The 18363-nt window shown below is 36.9% G+C and overlaps 1 protein-coding gene across 2 annotated transcripts in view; it reads right to left on the bottom strand.

The window, feature by feature from the left end:
* Positions 1-18363, bottom strand: part of CPED1 (cadherin like and PC-esterase domain containing 1) — a 146444-nt gene that overhangs the window by 68320 nt on the left and 59761 nt on the right. For both annotated transcript variants that reach the window (XM_083859454.1, XM_083859455.1), the window contains exons 8-16: positions 16864-17006; positions 15428-15500; positions 14112-14279; positions 13061-13165; positions 11827-11996; positions 6767-6834; positions 6408-6452; positions 4385-4571; positions 1378-1546 (exon numbers count right to left, since the gene is read on the bottom strand). In XM_083859454.1, the coding sequence (XP_083715580.1) occupies positions 1378-1546; positions 4385-4571; positions 6408-6452; positions 6767-6834; positions 11827-11996; positions 13061-13165; positions 14112-14279; positions 15428-15500; positions 16864-17006 (1128 nt within the window). The remainder of the gene's footprint in view (positions 1-1377; positions 1547-4384; positions 4572-6407; positions 6453-6766; positions 6835-11826; positions 11997-13060; positions 13166-14111; positions 14280-15427; positions 15501-16863; positions 17007-18363) is intronic.

Here is an 18363-nt window from a genome sequence, read left to right as displayed (position 1 = left end):
GGTCCTTGACCTTTTGAGCTTGTAAGAGAAGTCTAAGAGAAGAGACAGAGAATAAGTGGAAGACCAGGCAACACAATAATCAGGTATTCATGTCAGCAGTCAGTACACTATGACTACTACCTACATTTTCCTGGCAGTCCTGATTTGCAGATTGAGATAATTATTGTCAACGTGGAATTTCCTATCAACATTTATAATCTCTTTGACTCCTGTTCTAAGCCCTAGTGCTTATTCCTTCACAAGAAAAACAAAATCTCTCTTGATTTGCCCCATCATATAAATGCTCTGCCTTCTACCACCCTGATCTCCCAACCTCTTCTGCAGTATATGGAAAGAAACCGGGAAGGGAAACAAGTTTTGCTAAAGGATATACTAAGATCTTCATACAGAAAATAAATAAAGACAGGATTAGATATTTGACATGAACAAGTATGACAGTTTCAACACAGTAATTTTGAAAATTCTGCTTCCTGGTTGCAGAATTAATTGTGGCAAAATATATTACTCTTGGATGCTCCGGAATGAACCCACCAATCCTTTTAATCTACCTAAAATTCCACAGAAAAATGCACTGCCCATGATTACCATTTACAATGTCACTTCCCTCTTTGAACTAGCTGGTTTATTTTTGCCCATCATATCAAGCAGCAAGCAACATTTAGTCCTTAAACTCTGGAATACAATCAGCTCTGATCCATCATGTGTCCCAGGTTTTCTCTCTTATATTTTTATCCCTACAGTTTCACTAACTGAAATCTTCACTGTTACTTTCATTAGCTTTCTTACATTTTTGTGTCTAATTTAGCCTGATCTCTCCTTTCCCAGCCCTTATTAAGCCATATTGGACAGACTGGTCCTTTTTCATTCAAAAGACCCACTCCTTCCTAAGGATTGCTATTTGTTGGGAGTAAACTATGTGCATTGACAAATTTGTATTTGGATAAAAGTGATATAAGCAAAAATCATCCCTTCCTTTGGGATTTTGAGTGAGGTTTTTTTAATTGTATTTATTGATCTAGAATAAACAGTTTTCTATCATAAATTATGTAGCAGCATTTGTCTTGAACACTGATAAATAGATTGTCATCATAAATATCTTTCCTGGTAAAAGGATTTCAGTGGCTCCAATGTCAGAGAGACACAGTTATGAGAAGTTATAAGAAAGTTTTGGCTGACCAACGTAAGGATTAATTAACCTGGAGCTCTCAAATACATGGTAATAGGTACTTACGTTGGGCTTGCATATTATATCCAAAATGTTGTGTAAATGCTGAATTTCATACAATCGCAACAAAAACTGGCTAATTTATACCACGGAATGAACAGAAACCAGCTATTCCTATTAATGTGTATAGCAAAAGAATGCAGAGACAATACCTGCACAAACCCACACATCATGTAGTCATCAAACAAAGGGAGGCTAGGGCGGTCTTCTCGATAAATTGTGATTTTGTAGCTGCTCACAACCTCAGGGCTGGGCTGCGAATCATCCGTTAAGAGAATGACAACTTTGTTCAATCCAAGGCCAAGGGGGTAGTTAGCAATGCTGTATGGCAAAATAGGAAAGAAGTGCAATAAACACTAAAGAAAGAAAGATTTACAGACTTTTATCTATGGCTGCTAAACTTTACTTGCTCATAGATGATGCTATTTCTAACATTTTCTTTCTCTTACAAAATGCATAAGATTTTAAATAAAAAACAATGCAAAATAGAATTTGTATTTTAAGTTATTTCAAGAAGACAGAATATTGAGAGTGAAATTTAGTGAAAAGAGTGGCAGTGGCAAATATTCTGACATGAAATCTGTGAATGAAATCATTCGGGACAGTAATTCCTGGCAGGCACAAGTTTGTGATGAAGTCAGCAGGGAGACAAATAAAATCAGAAGTGTAGCTAGAGGCTGAAATTGTCCACTAGCCAAATGTGAAGGGTTCCCAGACAAACTGCTCAGAGTGAGAAACCAGAGCAAAGCTCAGCTGTGCTCTTCTTCCTTTAGCAGGGAAATAAATGCTAAAAGGCACAGAACCTGCATGTGCAGGGCTTTTACTTTTCAATGTACAGTAAATAATAAATAGTAAAAAATAATAAATAATAAAAAAATAACATCTTTCTATTCTTTCTAATTCTACAAGGAAGAAATCTTTGAGATTTTCACATATATTCATGTTGACTGGCAAGGAAGTTAACATTAAAATAGCAAAATGTTGGGGGAAGAATTTAACGACAGTTTCTTTTGAAATGACAAATAAAGACTGATTTCTTATTGAAAATACAGGAAACATATTGGGCATTAGAACAGTAACAACTGCACAGACTTTCTGGTTAGTAGCAGACATTCTAGGTCAAAGCATCTGCTTCACAGTCAGCCAAAACGTAGTGTGTTGGCTAAGCACTTCATGTAAAGAAACCAAGTTACCTTTGAAATGGTTAAGGATTTTTCTTCCCAAGTAAATCACTGCCCATGTTCTCCCATTTATCCACTCACTAATGGCTAGTATGTAAATAAGCCAGTTCTCTGGTTCTGAAGTACCTGACCCAGACAAACACTTTTTGTTCCTCCCAACCTTAAAAACTAGGTCATACCCAAAATACCTATTGGTATTGTCCCTGGTACATGCTGCTGTCTCTGACAGAGCTGGTTGGGAAAGCCAAAACTGTGCCAGGGTTCATAGCAGTAATTAAACACCACAGTTTATTGTGGGTCATGCTCAAACATTATGTTTTCTGATGACTCTGCTCTCTCCTCTATTGTCCAGCTCTATAGTTCTCTAAAAGATCGCATAAGCTGGGGCTCTTGTGGATGACAAGATGACCCACTTAGTGGATGAGAGAAAGGCTGTGATTGTAACCTACCTAGACTTTAATGAAGCCCTTGACACTGTTTCCCACAGCATTCTTCTGGAGAAAAGTGGCTGCTTACAGTTTCCTTACATTCACATATATTTTGCTGGATAAAAAAAATGGCTGGTTGTCCAAACCAATCATGTGGACGTGGAGATTGAGGGCACCCTCAGTCAGTTCACAGATAACATTAAGTTGGGTGGGAGTGATGATCCAAAGGAGATGTGGAAGGCTCTGCAGAGGGATCTGGATAGGCTGGATGGAAGGGCTGAGGCCAAGTGTATAGGTGCAACAAGGACAAGTGCCAGGTCCTGCACTTGGGTCACAACAACCCCAGGCAGAGCTACAGGCTCCAGGCAAAGTGGCTGCAAAGATGCCTGGTGGAAAAGGACCTGAGGATCAAGAGCTGCTGAACGTGACCCAGCGTGTGTCCAGGTGGCCAGGAAGGCCAATGGCATTCTGTCCTGTATTAAGACTAATGTGGCCAGCAGTACCAGGCAATGATTGACCCCATGTACTTGGCACTGGTGAGTGAGGCTACACCTCAAATCCTGTGTTCAGTTATGGGCACCTCTCTACAAGAAAGACATTGAGTGTTTGGAGCATGTCCAGAGAAGTAAGGAAGCAAAGTGAAGTTATTGGAGCACAAGTCTGATGAAGAGTGGCTGAGGGAGCTGTGGGTGTTTATTCTGAAGAAAAGGAGGCTGAGGGGAGACCATGTCACTCTTGACAACTGCTGGACTGTAGGTTGTAGAATTTGGAGGTCAGTCTCCTCTCCCAAGTGAGACAACAAAAGGAAATGGCTTTAAGTTGCACCAGGGGAGGTTTAGGTTCGATAGGTAGAATTTCTTCACTGAAAGCATTGTCAAGCATTAGAACAGGCTGCACAGGAAAGTGGCTGTGTCAGTATCCTAGAAGCAATTTAAAAGCCATGTAGATGTGGTACTTAGGGACACGGTTTAGTGGTGGGCTTGGCAACACTAGGTTAACAGTGGGACATGATGATCTTAAGAGTCTTTTACAATGTGACTTCTGTGATTCTATGGCAATCCCTTGTAATACAACTATGACAAAAATGGATCATTCTGAGTTAGTAAACTTGAACTTATTTTTTCTTTTGAAGCCAGCTGCTCTATTTTGACCCATGTAAACAGACCAAGCACAGCAGGGCAGCAGATTAGGGCACTGTGAAAAATTAACACCTGGATACAAAGGCTCGAATTTCTGGTCATCTACTGTGTGCAGTGAAGTGATAGTCTGTTCCCACCCAGTTTTGATAGTGTCAATGACTGCAGAAGCTGGGTGAGATATTGGAGCTGTACACTCCACTAAGTTAGGGTTAATTATGGCTTGAAAACAGCATATGACCGTTGCCTTCAGGACCCTGGAAATAAATACAAGTTTCTCAGTGTTGAACTCCCTCTGACTTTCCTGTGATTAATCTATTTGTGTTCTGGGTTTTTGGAAACAAAAAAAAAATCTGGAACACTATGACATATTTCCAAAGTTAAGTTTTTACACTCATATTTTGTTGCTCATACCTTGGCCCTTTCTTGTCATCAAGGTGTACACGGCATTGACAGTTAGAGGGTTCTGCTCCTATCTTCACCGTCACCATGTCAAATGGCACTTCTGCATAATATTTTCTGATCTTTGGGTTAAACCGAGGGTTCAAGTCCAGCTGTGGACTGGTGAAGATCTGTCTGATGTGAGATAGGGTATCTTTATCTGTTCCAAGAAGGCATCAAAGAAAAAAATTGTGAAATTCATGAACATTTTAGAACAACATGCAACTTCTGGCAGATTGATACCATGTACAGTGGCAAGATATTTGATGCCTAGTGACTTTGAGACTCATAATCCTGCTGCAAAAATTTAATGGAGTTTGTAATTGCACTTGAGAGAAATCTGTAGGCCTTAAGGGATTTTAAACATTCAGTATTCAATCACTTTAGTCCTAGTCACAAACTCAAAGCCTGGGTAAGCCTTTGAAAATGGAAGGATTAAGTCTGGGAGATCTGTCTCTAGTTAGTTAACTGAAACTTAAAAAAGAGGTAGGCCAAAATTCATAACCTGCTTAGGTACCAGGCTGTGTACAGGGTTTATGTACAAGTGTAATTTCCAATAAAAATCAAAATAAGTTAGACATACTCTTACTATTCATAAGAACAAGTCACATGGAGATATCAAGACTCATGGGGTCATTTCCAGTACAGCTGGAAGAAATTCCTATATCAACAAATTCCAGCTCCTTTTCTGTGTATGAAATCTCCACAATCAAATCCTATTTGCTCAAATGTGTCCTTTATTTCATAGTGTTTGCCAAATTACTCATGAGAATAATTATTTGTTGGCAACCTGCTTACGACAAATATTTTAATCCAGCCTACTGGATTCAGATTTACAGTATAACACATTCAAAACTGCTTTACACATATATTCATTAATACATGTTTTAAACTGGGTACTTCAGAAAATACTACAGATAGGAAACTCCTTTAATATCTGAAAAATCTTGTGGCTTAAAAGGGTCAAAAATGATGAAAATATTTTTATTTCTACCTTGAAATATCTGCCCTGAGAAACAAAAGAGGGCAATTTGAGATCTCTCTTGCATAGATTTAAATTTAATGGAATATATTCCAATGGAAGAACAGAATTTGGGCCAACTTTGCTGGGGAATTGACACACAGAAGGTATTAAAAAAAAAACAACAAAAAACTAAAGATGAGTATAAATATTTTTCCATATTCTGTATGCCTTACTTAGAAATGTTGTCTCACTACTAACTTAAAAATTAGGAATTTCAAAGTAAAATTAATTGAGGTATTTTAAAAATAAAGGATCATGTAATTAGAATGGTGATGCCAGTCAGCCAGCCCAGGAGTATTTCTGGCCTCTATGGCACAACAATAGTTCCTGGAGGCAGCATGAAATCAGCAACAGAGGGGACATTAGGCTCAGTGTGTAGCAAAAACTTTCCACCATAGAGCAATGGCTTCACATTTGAAAATGTACCCCTGAGATAATTTGGGAATGAGGAAGGCAGCAGAAAGCATTGCTACCACCAAAGAAAAACATATTTTACATCTTTACAGATCTTTAAAAATACCTTAAATATTCCTACAAGCAGGTATTTTAGAAAAAAATCCTCATCTCTTAAGCAGCTCCTTAATACTCCATTATTGAGCTGAAGACAAAGCCTTAAACAAAGCTTATTAAACTCCAGACAAGTTTAAAGGTTTTTCCACAAGAACAAATGTATGCTGAGGTTATTGCAAAGAGTGGGGCAAAAGTCTATTGAACTGTGACAAGGGATCAATGAGTGCTGGAATAGTCACATTAATATGCACATACAGCAGTGTTTAATTTTGGGTTTGAGGCTTATTTAATATAATAGTTCTTTTACTGAGTGTTTTATAAATATGCTTGCTACTTAAAACCCCTTTTTTTCTCAGTAAAAGCCTACAGATACTCTATTCACTTAGAGATCATGTAGAGAAACCCAAGAACATTTTTCAAGAAGTTTTTTCCCCTTTGTAGTCTAGAAAGACCTCTACTTACCATAACTGCATCGTCTTTGTCCAGTCTTACTGGAATAATGAAATGCTGAAAGATAAATAGAAACAGATAATGATTTTCTGTTCTCAGCCTGATTACAGTCCTACTCAAGAAGCAACCATCCTTACTTTTAAGAGGCACATTTTACTTTTATTCTTTACAGTGCAAGATCTTTACTTTAGGCTTGCAAATGCTGTTCATGGGCTCCACGTAGTAACTTACATAAGAAAGGGAAGAAATTGGTATTTTATATGTAGTAAGCTAAGACTTTCCAGCTGGAATGCAAGGCAATGTGATCCAAATCCATATGTTTTTGAAATAATACAGATACTGTATATAAAAGATCTTACTCTGACCCTTACCTTCATGATTCTTCCTGAAGTCAGAAGGAACGTTCTGCTTGGGACTCACATTTTCTCGAGAAATTTGCCTGTCAATTCAATAACATACACATTTCTACATGAATAGAAGGAACAAAAGCAATGAAATATTTTGCAAAAATATTTATATGGTATCCCAGGACGTGGTATTTCTGTATTCTCCATAGAAAAAATGAACCTTCTGGATTCATATTCCCAGCACTAGAGATATTACTTGAGTGAACGTAACAGAAAATACACGGCAGCACATCACATCAATAGAAAAAAAAGAAATAAATTCCAAAACATAGTTGCATTGCTGGGAAAAGGAAGAGTAGATATAGTCATATCTCTTAACTGCTTCTAAGATAGGTTTTTTTGCATGTACTTAAGATTAAAGTTAGACTTTGTTCAAAAATAATTTGAAAAAATTAAGGCATGTCTCCAGGGGATTATCTGTACTGACATTAGGATGAATTCCTAAAGTGGAGCCTCTATGTGTTTTGCTTTGTTTGCAAGTTCAAAACAAACCCAGAGTGTGTGCGTGTGTTTGTGTGTCTGTGTGTGTCTATGTAAAATCTCTGTGAAAAAAGACAAGTCAATTGCAACAAATAATCAACATGTCAGTGGTTCCCTTATTGTGAACTCTGTAGATTTTTTCTTTCAAGTTGAATTTTGATAGCATAGTAGAAAAAAGGGAGTAGGCTTCTCTTCAATCCTCTGGCTTATAAGACCTTTTTGGAGGTCCATTAGCCTTTCTTGAAGCTTTCACTGGTTTTCCTCCTAGTGTTTCCCTTAGAAGCTCTCATAATGCAGATTCTTCCTGGATGCTGCAGTTTGGATTTTGAAGGACACAAAGCCACTGTCTGTGCCAAGGAAGGGAGGTAGCAATATTGTTCTGTGCAATCATCCATCACTGATGTTTCAACAGGAGCTTCTGAAAGCAGTACTGAGGTCAATAATGGAAAAAGATAAACTGTCCAGTGATAAAACAGATTTCTGCATTAACTCAATGAGATAAGGAAAGAAGCAGCTGGCAGATCTGTGTCTTTGTGTGTGCAGGAAAATGTAATTCTGTGCTTGCACTGTCTAGACACCACCCTAAGTTCATGCAAATTCATTACTTACTTCAAAGAAGGCACTTAAAATCTTGGAGGGCTTGCTTTCTAAGTTGTAAGTAATTTTGCACCCTTCTTTCTGCTTGTCAAGGAAGTAACAGCTAACATCTGTCAAACAGTGTTGCACATAGGTAGAGCCTCCTAAAATAAGGGCCTTGTTACCCTTGTAAATCATGGCTCAGGCCTGCTACTTCGGCTAAGTACAAGAGGACTCCAGGAAAGGGACTCAGCTGAACTAGAGATGGAAAAGCAAGTTATATAACCATTACATGTTCACATCGTGGTATATGGTGGTTGGCTGGATTATGTTTGTTATGATTTAAAACCATGTAACAGATAAAGGCCTGGCTGCTTAAAAAGGCCTGTTTTTTGCCATAAAGAATCTCTCCTTTGCACCGGCCTGGGGACTGTGTCACTTTGCTTCATTCATCTGGCGCCCAAACAAAATACATTTTTTCTCTCTGCTGTTCCTTTTTGTTTACCTGGTCCCAAACTCTGTTTTACAGTGAAAGCAATGTGTCTTAACTCTACAAAACTAAAATTCTCTGACTTGGATTTAGTCACAGAATACCTTAGAGTGTGGCAGCCACCACAACTGCAACATCCTTGCTCACAAAGGAACAGCATGACCTGTATGAATCTCAAATCTGTAGAGACTGTAATTAACATCAGACTGCACTAAGAGACATATAATAATTATATCTGATTACAGCAGGGTAGCAAAATGTAATATTTAGAAACCATATTAGAGAAAGATACTCAGATTACAACATGGCTAGCAGGACTGGGGCAGTGATTGTCCCCCTGCACTCAGCACTGGTGGGGCCACACCTTGAATCCTATGTTCAGTTTTGGCTTCTAACTACATAAAAGACATGGAGGTGCTGGAACATGTCCAGAGAAGGGTAATGAAGCTGGGGTAGGGGCTGGAGCACAAGCCTTATGAAGAGTGGCTCAGTGAGGTGAGGGTGTTTAGTTTGGAGAAGAAGAGGCTCAGGGGAGACCTCATTGCTCTCTACAACTCCCTGAAATAAGGTTGTAGCCAAGTGGAGTCATTCTCCCACATAATAAGTGATAGGTTGTGAGAAACTTTTCCAATATGAATGACTCTGTGGTTCAATGATTTATCTCTGCTGCAGCCTGAGCTATTTAATCATCAGCACCATGAAGATTTCCTTTGTCAAAGCTCCTTGCAATCAACAGACTGAGATATGATGCAGTTATGAAGCTCCTTCTAATACAGAGGACTTTGCTGATTCCTTTCCTTCACATGCTGTTACTCAAGAAAGGACCTTCATCTGTTTGAGATGCAAGAGTGGGATTAATTTCCTGGCACATAATCCCAACTGTCTCTCTTGTTTCATCCTTCCTTCTGTCTCTCACTCCTCTCATTCTAGATCAGTGATCTTAGCCTTGTCTTCCTTTGTCATTGCCTTTTGCTGTTCCATAGTCCTATACGTGTTAATTTCTCAGACTTTCCAGGTAATTGACATGACCAAGTTAAATTCCAAAAAAGTATTTTCAGCCCAAATTCAGATGTTTCCAGTTTGAACTAAAAAAACGGCTTGCATATGAGAAGTTAGAACCACTTTTGATTTCAAAAAACATTTCCAGCTCTTTGACCTTCTTAGGCCTTTGTCTTTTGCAGATACTGAAGGGTTAGCTTTACTCACTAATCTGATTCTTCTATGCTATCTGACATAGCCAAATATACTTTCCATGACACCTCATCGCCCCTATTCCAAAAGACAGCAGTTACGTATCTCCTAGTCATATCACAAATATAAACTGCATACAGTTGAAAAGAAGTCCATAAAAAGTTTTGACAATTTTTTCAGAGTACATGTTAAGTGTAATATCTTATACCAATACATCTGAGGTGGTCATTTTCACCTAGGCTGTAATTATTTCATTATAGCTTGAGATGAGTTTCTAGAGTTCTTCTTACATCTCCTGTGGAAGGAATTCAGAGAGTTCACTAATACATTTAAGGTTTCAGTACTAGTCATATAGATGAAATGAGTTAAAATAGGTAGACTAGGAAACACCTTAATATCTTGCCTTTTTCCTATGGAGTCACAATCAGTGAACAAAGTAATTGTACAAGACCTCAGCCAGAAGTCACTTTTTTTCCCATATACTTCTTGTCTGCATGGACAGTCAGCTGTGCAATCACTAGATCTGATAAATGGAAATACCAGTTTTCCACAGTCAGAGAAATAAGAATTGTTAAATAAATCGACTGAACAACCTGGCCTTAAGTGAAGAAATTCAGAAGTGTTCTGATATACAAACTCATCAAAGCTGGGGGAAAAAAATTAATCAAAGCTCAAAGAGACTGCATACCTGAGTTATTTGGGGAGTAAGTACAACTAAGCTCTTTTTTCCTTGAAATTAAGTATATTCATATGCATATCTGACACATACATCACCCTCACACGCATGTAGCTAAAGGAGTGGAAGGTTCTGATTTAGCAATGTCAAATGACATGTTTTTTTTTTATACAGTGAATGAAGAGAATAGTGTTATTAGCTTAGCCACTGCAGAAAAATACAGAGCAAAGAAGCAGGTTGGCCTATGCCCTGGAGAAAGGTCATGGTACTTCTATATATTTATACACATACAATAATGTTGAGCTTGAAGAAAAAAAAGAGGCCAAGGGGCTTGCTCAAAGTGAGTGAGTGGCACAGCTTAGATTAGAACAGAAAGCTGCTAAAGGCTGGTATGCTTTGATATGCAAACCTAAATATTTCTGCAAAAGGGCAAGGGCTTACATATGAATGCAAGCAGCTGCATCTCTGAGTTACTTCTTACAGAGTAATGGAGTGGTCAGTAGTAACAACAGTAATTTAGCACTTTCATGGAACTGTGAATATTTAAAACACTAATAAACAGTTACCTAGTACAGTTATAAAGCATAAGCTCCCCTTTACAGTAAAGCAAACATACAGATAATGACTGATTTGCTGAAAGCCATGCCAAATTCAATGAGAAACAAAATTAAAACTTAAGAAATCTTAAAGATGCCTTATGTACTCACTACAGCATTCTCCCAGTAAAATGTACACATTAATATCATCCACACATTCACCTTGAGACTCAGTGGAATGGAACATACACATTGTCTAATGTGCCTCTGTTCCCAGGTCCTTGTTTGTAAATTGTAAATGTCAGTAGTTAGTATGGCATATATGTATATGAAACATCATTAGCTAAGAGATAAGGAAAACAGAAAACACATTTTGAAAAATTTTATATTGAACATATAGTATATGATAAATTTACTCCCTCCTTCCTTCCTTCCTTCCTTCCTTCCTTCCTTCCTTCCTTCCTTCCTTCCTTCCTTCCTTCCTTCCTTCCTTCCTTCCTCCCACTCTCTCTTGTTCCCTTGTTCTGTCCTTTCTTTCCTCTTTCCTCACAAAAGTTAAAACTTCTTGCCAAAAGTTCAGTGGATCTAACCTTGTAATTACAGCATCTTTTCCATCTTTTCACAAGGAGTTAAAATGTGGTTGTCAGCTATAATGGTCTCTAACCTGTCTTTTGTTGGACAGAAAATTCGGAGCCAATCAAAATTATTAATTCTTTTGGAAAAATCTTCACCTGAAATTTTGTATTTTCTTTACAGTTTTGCTTTTAATTGGTGCATAAATTAAAAAATAGAAAAAAAAATCCCTAATTAATCTTTCTTTAAAAAATTTACGATAGTTCTGAATTATTTTCAATCCAGATAGATAGAGAAGCAAAACCTGTTCTATTTAGAAACCTAGCTACAGTTCTAACGGCAGAATGGCTGACAGGGGTCCATATGGGATGATGGACCTTCATCTCAAGGGTTGCAAGTACACCTACATCTTCTGAAGGATTAAGTTTTATGACGCTCACTGGAGATATTGCAATAATATAACTTGAGAAACTACCCTCATCATATATAATAGTTATCTTACCACTCTGAAAGATTTGTATGTGCCTCTTTATTCATGAATTGGAACTGTTGAAGGACACTGGAAAGCAACCAATGCACAGTCAGGACTGAACTAAGCCGCCTCATTGGGTCTACCATTCCATAAAGGTCGCGCAGCAACATTTGGATCTTGGGTGCAGAAGAAGGAAAAAGCTGAGAAGAAAGACAGTGATTTGAGACAACACAGTATGATATTTGTAGAGTTCAAAGATGTGAAAAACTATCAAAAGACTATATACAGCATAGGGCTGTATATAGTTATATATAGTTATATACGGTTATATATTAATGCTCTTTCCTACACACTTAGAAAAGGACTGTCATGCTCAGACTTGCAAATCAGGATTATCAGTATTGACATGGAAGTTGATCTCCTCTGCCTCTGAACTGAGGTTATCTCATTTGGTCAGAGTGGGAAGCTAATAATGCCAAGGTTACAGGTTCAATCATTGTATTGGCCATTCACTTAAGAGTTGGACTTGATGATCCTTCTGGGCCCCTTCCAACACAGATGATTCTATGAATTCCAGATCTATTAGGCTCAATGCTTCTTCAGAAAGTGTCATCAGCCTCCATACCTAACACTCATCCAGGAAGTCTCATAGAAATGTTGATATCATACACACTTTCTGAACAACGGATTCAGTTGCAGATCCTTTATTTTCTGAATACTCACCATTTCCCTCATTAACTATTTGCAGACACTGATTGTTATTTCTCCATCTGTGTTCTCCGAAAATGAATTTAAAACAGGAAGAAGAAAACATTACATATTCCACCTGCTTTTTTCCCCCCTTTTTGCCACTTTTTTCAGCTATATCTACTCTCTGGTCATGATCTGAGTATTGTACTTTCTTTAGTCCTTCCATTCACTTTCTTTGCTTCGTTACCATCCTGTTTTCTAACCACCTCATTAGTCATTTACATTGTTTTCCTTCTTTTCCTTTCCTTCTATTTCCTGGTCTCTGTTTCTGCTTTAGCAGTCCTTTTCAGTTGAAGCTCAGCTCAAATAATCTTTGTATTTTTTTATCTATTTTAAATTAAATTCAAATGATCCACCAAAGTAAAATCAGTATTACTTACCTCTACTTCCTTGCTCCCTGCCCATCCAGCTTAATTACATATGCCAGAGACATCAGAGAATGGTAATGAAGGAGAAATATTAAGAGATTTACAAAAAATATATATCCAATAAAACAAAACCCAGTTTATTTTACCAGCTCAAATTGTCCAAGACTCTTCAGCTCCTTTATGAAAGTAATCACTGAATTTATCTCTTCCAAAGAGAAACACTGCTCATCTTCTCTGTTGTATGTTCCATCCTGTGAAGGAAAGGGCAGCATGTGGTGAAACCACACGGAAAGCAGTGTGCTTTCATTAGACCCCAATCCCCTCACTGATCAGAGGAACAAGTTACGGCAACTCTCAACTAGCCCTAACCTCAGCCAGCCAGCTCCTTGATAGCTCATCCCATTTTTTAGTCTAGAATAAAGCCCTAGCTTTGTGTAGAAATGAACCCCTAGAAACTACTGGTCTCTGGAACACAGGCTGGGTAATTGTATCACTACATGCCTGGATGTCTGCAGCTTTTTACTTTATCCTGACATAAATTTAGAACTCATGACCCTGTTTTAGCCACATCGGTCCAAGAGGCAGAAGTTGTCTGGATAATTTAGTCCCCATAAGTCTCAAGCAGGGGACTCATCAGAAATGCATCCTTAAAAGTTCCCAGACTAAGAGAAGTACTGCTAAAAGAGATCTCAACTTGTCAGAAATGGGTTTGCTAATGAAGCAAAATTTCTGCAGATTCTATAAATGAAATAAAAAACAACAAAAACAAAAACAAAAAACTGGAGCTGGATCTTGCATTGAGAATAAGACATAAAGTTGTAAGAAACAAAATTTAATTCTGATGCTCATGGATCTCCATGCATGCGTTAACCAATTTTGGATTAAATCATGAAAACACACATCTGTATATTAAAAAAAGATCATTTAAAAATAGTGGGAAAATTACTTTTTTAAAGCTTTAAATATATCTTTCATGCACAGTATTTTGGAAAATCACATAATTTGAGAGTAGAAATTTTTCAAAAGAAAATTCAGTTTTTCAATATAATTACAATTTTACTCCCCAGAATACAATAAAAGATGGTATTGATTTTAAAAAAATCTTCATTCTATAAGTTGGCACCAACAATTTCAGAGGCATACAATTTAAAATTAAATATTTTCAAATAATAATAATAAAAAGTTGGAATTAACTACCTTGCTCACAGATGATTCATATATTTTTTGCAAAGCTTCTATGAAACTGGATGTTGAGGATTCATTAGAAAAGAGAAATTTAAATGTATCTTCAAAAAGACGTTCTTTGGAAATTTGGTCCTGAATAGTCAATTCATTCTCAACTTGAAAGTCAAAGTATTCATGCACCTGTTGGAAAAAATTATGAAAAATTATAGTTTGAATAACATTTCCATTCTTCTCATAGCAATAAATACAAAACTGGAACTTTAAAAAAGGGTAATAACCACACAAACTGACAGGATTATAAAACAACAAACGCTGGGCCGCATTGCCTGACCCAACTCCATCCCACAATGTTTGCTGCCCTCCAGTGGATAGACTGCAGTATTGCAGACACATGTGAAAAGCTTTTTTTCCGTGTTTGATTTGAAATTTGATTAAAAATATAGAATGTCAGATTGTATGTTAAAATAACTCTTGAAAACTCATGTGATAAGGGTTAATACTGAACATCTCTTACTATGGATGAAAGTATAAGTTTTACAATATATAAACACAATGAATAGATTCATGGTTATGAAATATGACTAAACCATTATTTTAGCATGAACACAAATATAAAATGAATATGAATAGGTTGTGTGCATACTATAATTTACAAGTTATAATATTCAATATTGCATTAATTATCAACAGCTATTTTCTACAGCCAATTGTTTTTTCACAAGAAACTACTAAATCCTATATACATATATTATATATTTACTATAAATTTATGGAATAGGGATAATGATTGAAACTTCTACACAGGCAGGTAAACATTATGTTTCATGTTTAGTTTTTTAAGCTCTTCTGGGATAATTTTTTACAGCCTGGTAAATTACAGCCTGGTAAAAATACAATTACTGAATTGTTATGATATAATTAAATGAAGAAGTACAATCCAATTCATGGAGAACTTTAATTTATATTAAAAGCCAATTGTGTTTTTTTAACTTCCTCCATTCGTCTTTGTTCTGTCATGTTTAAAACCTAACTCCACTTTCATACAATGCTTCTTATGGATTTTGTTTCACTGAAATTCATTTGGGGTAATAGTCTTTCAATGTAAACAGAAAATTTGCACATTTGGATGGTCCAGTGAATTTCATCACAGGAACTCTGACTTTTAAAAACTGGTTTTTTCTACAAAAACTCTCCACAACCAGCCAAAATTAATATTAAAATATTGTTACATTTCTTAGACATTTGAGGGTACCTATCAAAGAGGGTTTTCTGCTGTGTTCTTGGTGTAATTTTTTTGAGTCAAGCAATAATTTGTGCAATTTTCTCACCTTAAGAACTACTGGGTGTGTGGACATGCTGAATCCAATGTCAAAGGTTAGCATTTGAAAACATTGGCTGCATCTGAAATACAATAGAAAAGAAATCAGTTTCAGTGAGGTTAGGTACTGTTGAGAAATATAGAATCATAGAATAATTTAGGTTGGAAAAGAAATTTAAGATCACTGTTTCCAATCATAAACCTAGCACTGCCAAGTCCATCATTGAACCACGTCTCTATACACAGTAAAATTCAATACACACACAGGTCCAGAGTACACATGCAGGAAACATGTCAAGAGGTCAAGAAACAACATGTGATATAGACTAGATAAATTTCTGAGTAGAGCCAGCAGCATTAAACATGGAAGGAGTCAGATTGTAGGTGATGAAAATAGTGCTATATAGAAGTGTTTTTAATGATTGACAGAGAGGGAGGTGAATTATGCTAAAGGAAGAAATGCCTTTTGAAGAGTGAATGAGGTCCTGCAAAAGCTTTGAAGACATTTGGAGAGGAAGAGACGGTGAAACACTCCAGGCTCACTGAAGCCAAAGAGCTCTGCTGCAGCTCTGGGGATGTTTGGGGGCATGGGGAAGAGTTATAAGCAAGTCTTGGGCTACACAAACAAGAGAATTCATTTGACTGGTAAAAAAGAAGTTTTGGACCACTGTCAAAATAGCTTAATCATCATTACACTCCTTCCCTCCTTGGTACCCTCTCTACTCACAATATAGGCTTTATTTCCAACTTGTGTAAGTCAAATAATCTTTACATTACTGCTACTAAAACACCTGGTTCTCAAAATAGCTTAAGCACATAAATTTAATAAATAGTAACTTATTTAGTACTTATCATAAAAATGTCAGGGATGGGACATAACATACCTAGAACAAATATTAATTTTATTTAGTAAAAATATTACATAATTGAGGTTGATTTATGTGTAAGAATTATAACACTAATAGTAGTGATTAGACACAGAAATGTGATTGTTTGTGCCTAGGTGTATTTCATAGCGTACACTTTATAAAGTGTTTTACAGTGTCTCTTGTTCAGATTGCCTGCCAGAGCCAGCTCTGGACAATCTGGGCTACTCTAGCATTAAATACTTGATATATGACAGAATGCTCACTGAAAGGAAATACAGTTTTATATATGTTAGGACTAGCCCAATTGTGAGTGATTTCTGTTCATTCGTGCTGCCTGAAACACTTCATTAGGACAGCATCTGGTCCTAAGTACTCATCATGACCTTTTCACAAACTAGAAACACTGTGGGTATTGAAGAGCTGTACTCCTTAAATGCAGCCTATCCTTACTTTATAAAGAAGTATGAAATAGATGGGAAGATTTTATTTTAAGATTCTTGTGTCCTCTGCAATTTTTATTCTGTTCTAAGGAGCTATCTTGACACCAGCATTGCAATGACTATTGCAAGTCACTTACTGATTGAAAGAATTTGGTCCTGAGGCAGATGATTTGCTGAAGACCTCAGTTATAAGTAGAAGTTTGTTTATAGCCTCCTTCATGTTGTTGAAGGCTTGTTGGGGAGAACTGTTTCTGAAGAATATCTCAAAAAACCTTTGCAGCTGTGAAAGAGAATACATATATTTTTGAGCATTTACAATAAATCAGTGCTTAAAATCATAAATTAAAAGGTTCATAGAAATAAAAATTGCTTTGGAATATCATCTTCAATTCTTATTCATCTGTACAATAAAGTGGAATTAAAAGCTCCACACAGCATACTAATAGAGAATGACTTTTTATTTACAAATAAGTATATCAGAAACAAAATCTGTATTAATGGTTTAAAAAAATAATGCTCAGAATCTAAGCTTACTTTGATAAAACCTTTTGCTGTCACTGGTTCTAGGCAAACAGACTCATAAATGCTTGTATCTTCATCAATGCACACTTAAAGTAAAAGTTTTCTCTTTCCTTAACATACTGTGCCAAGGGATAGCCCACTTGACCTTGACTACAAATCTCTACCCCTGGTCAACAAGCTTTAAATAGAATATAGAAGAAATATAGAAGAAATCATTTTTCCATGTGGGAAAAATCATCAGGCACTGCAGCCTGTTTCAACCAAACTCTGCATATTCTGTAGTTTTCAGACTCATGAATCCTCCCAATTGCATATTTACTGGCCTGCACTGTCCTCAGATGCTTTCATCACTCATGCAAATTCACCCCATCATCACTTCAGACAGAGATTCAAGGAAACAACTGGAGCAGGACAGAGACCCAGTGAAGAGTGGGACATAGGCAGGTTTTGTATTATCAGAGTCCTCAGTGCTAAGAAAGGGGCTGCCTTTGAAACATATTTCCATTAGAGTTATCATACAGCAGAGAACTCAATTAGGGCCTGAACTATGTAAAACTCTTAGATAATATAGTAGTACTATATTACCAAAGAGATAGCAAAAAAATTACTGTCTTCAAAAATAAAGCATGTAAAGTATTTGCAGAACACGTTTTGTAGTAACATTAAGAAAGGAAAAAATTCTGATTATTTCTGGGAATTTCTCTACTACATTTATTTAGAAATGCAAGTATATTTTTTCTATTATCACCCACTTATACATGCCCCAGTGGGGTAACATGATGGAAGCATGTAGGCTTCTGTAGACAACCCTCCTGAGGACTGATACGCTTGGCATCTCTCTATCTGCCTTGGACTGCTACAACCATGAACAAGTATCCACAGCAGATGGGTTACCTAAGCCTGGGCCTTGGTAAAAGTCTTTAAAAAAAGTTTAATGTGATATTTGGGCTTCAAAGCATGATCACAGAACCACAGAGAGCTCTGGAGGTCATCTGGTCCAATGCCCCTGCTTAAGCACAGTCATCTACAGTCAGTTGCCCAGAATTGTGTCCAGGAAGTTTTTGAATACCTCCAAGGATAAAGATTTCCACAATTTCTCTGGGCAACCTGTGCTA

This window comes from Zosterops lateralis (assembly GCF_965231275.1).
Source record: "Zosterops lateralis genome assembly, chromosome: 4".
NCBI classification, from domain to species: Eukaryota; Metazoa; Chordata; class Aves; order Passeriformes; family Zosteropidae; genus Zosterops; species Zosterops lateralis.
This window is presented reverse-complemented; position numbering and strand designations above follow the sequence as displayed.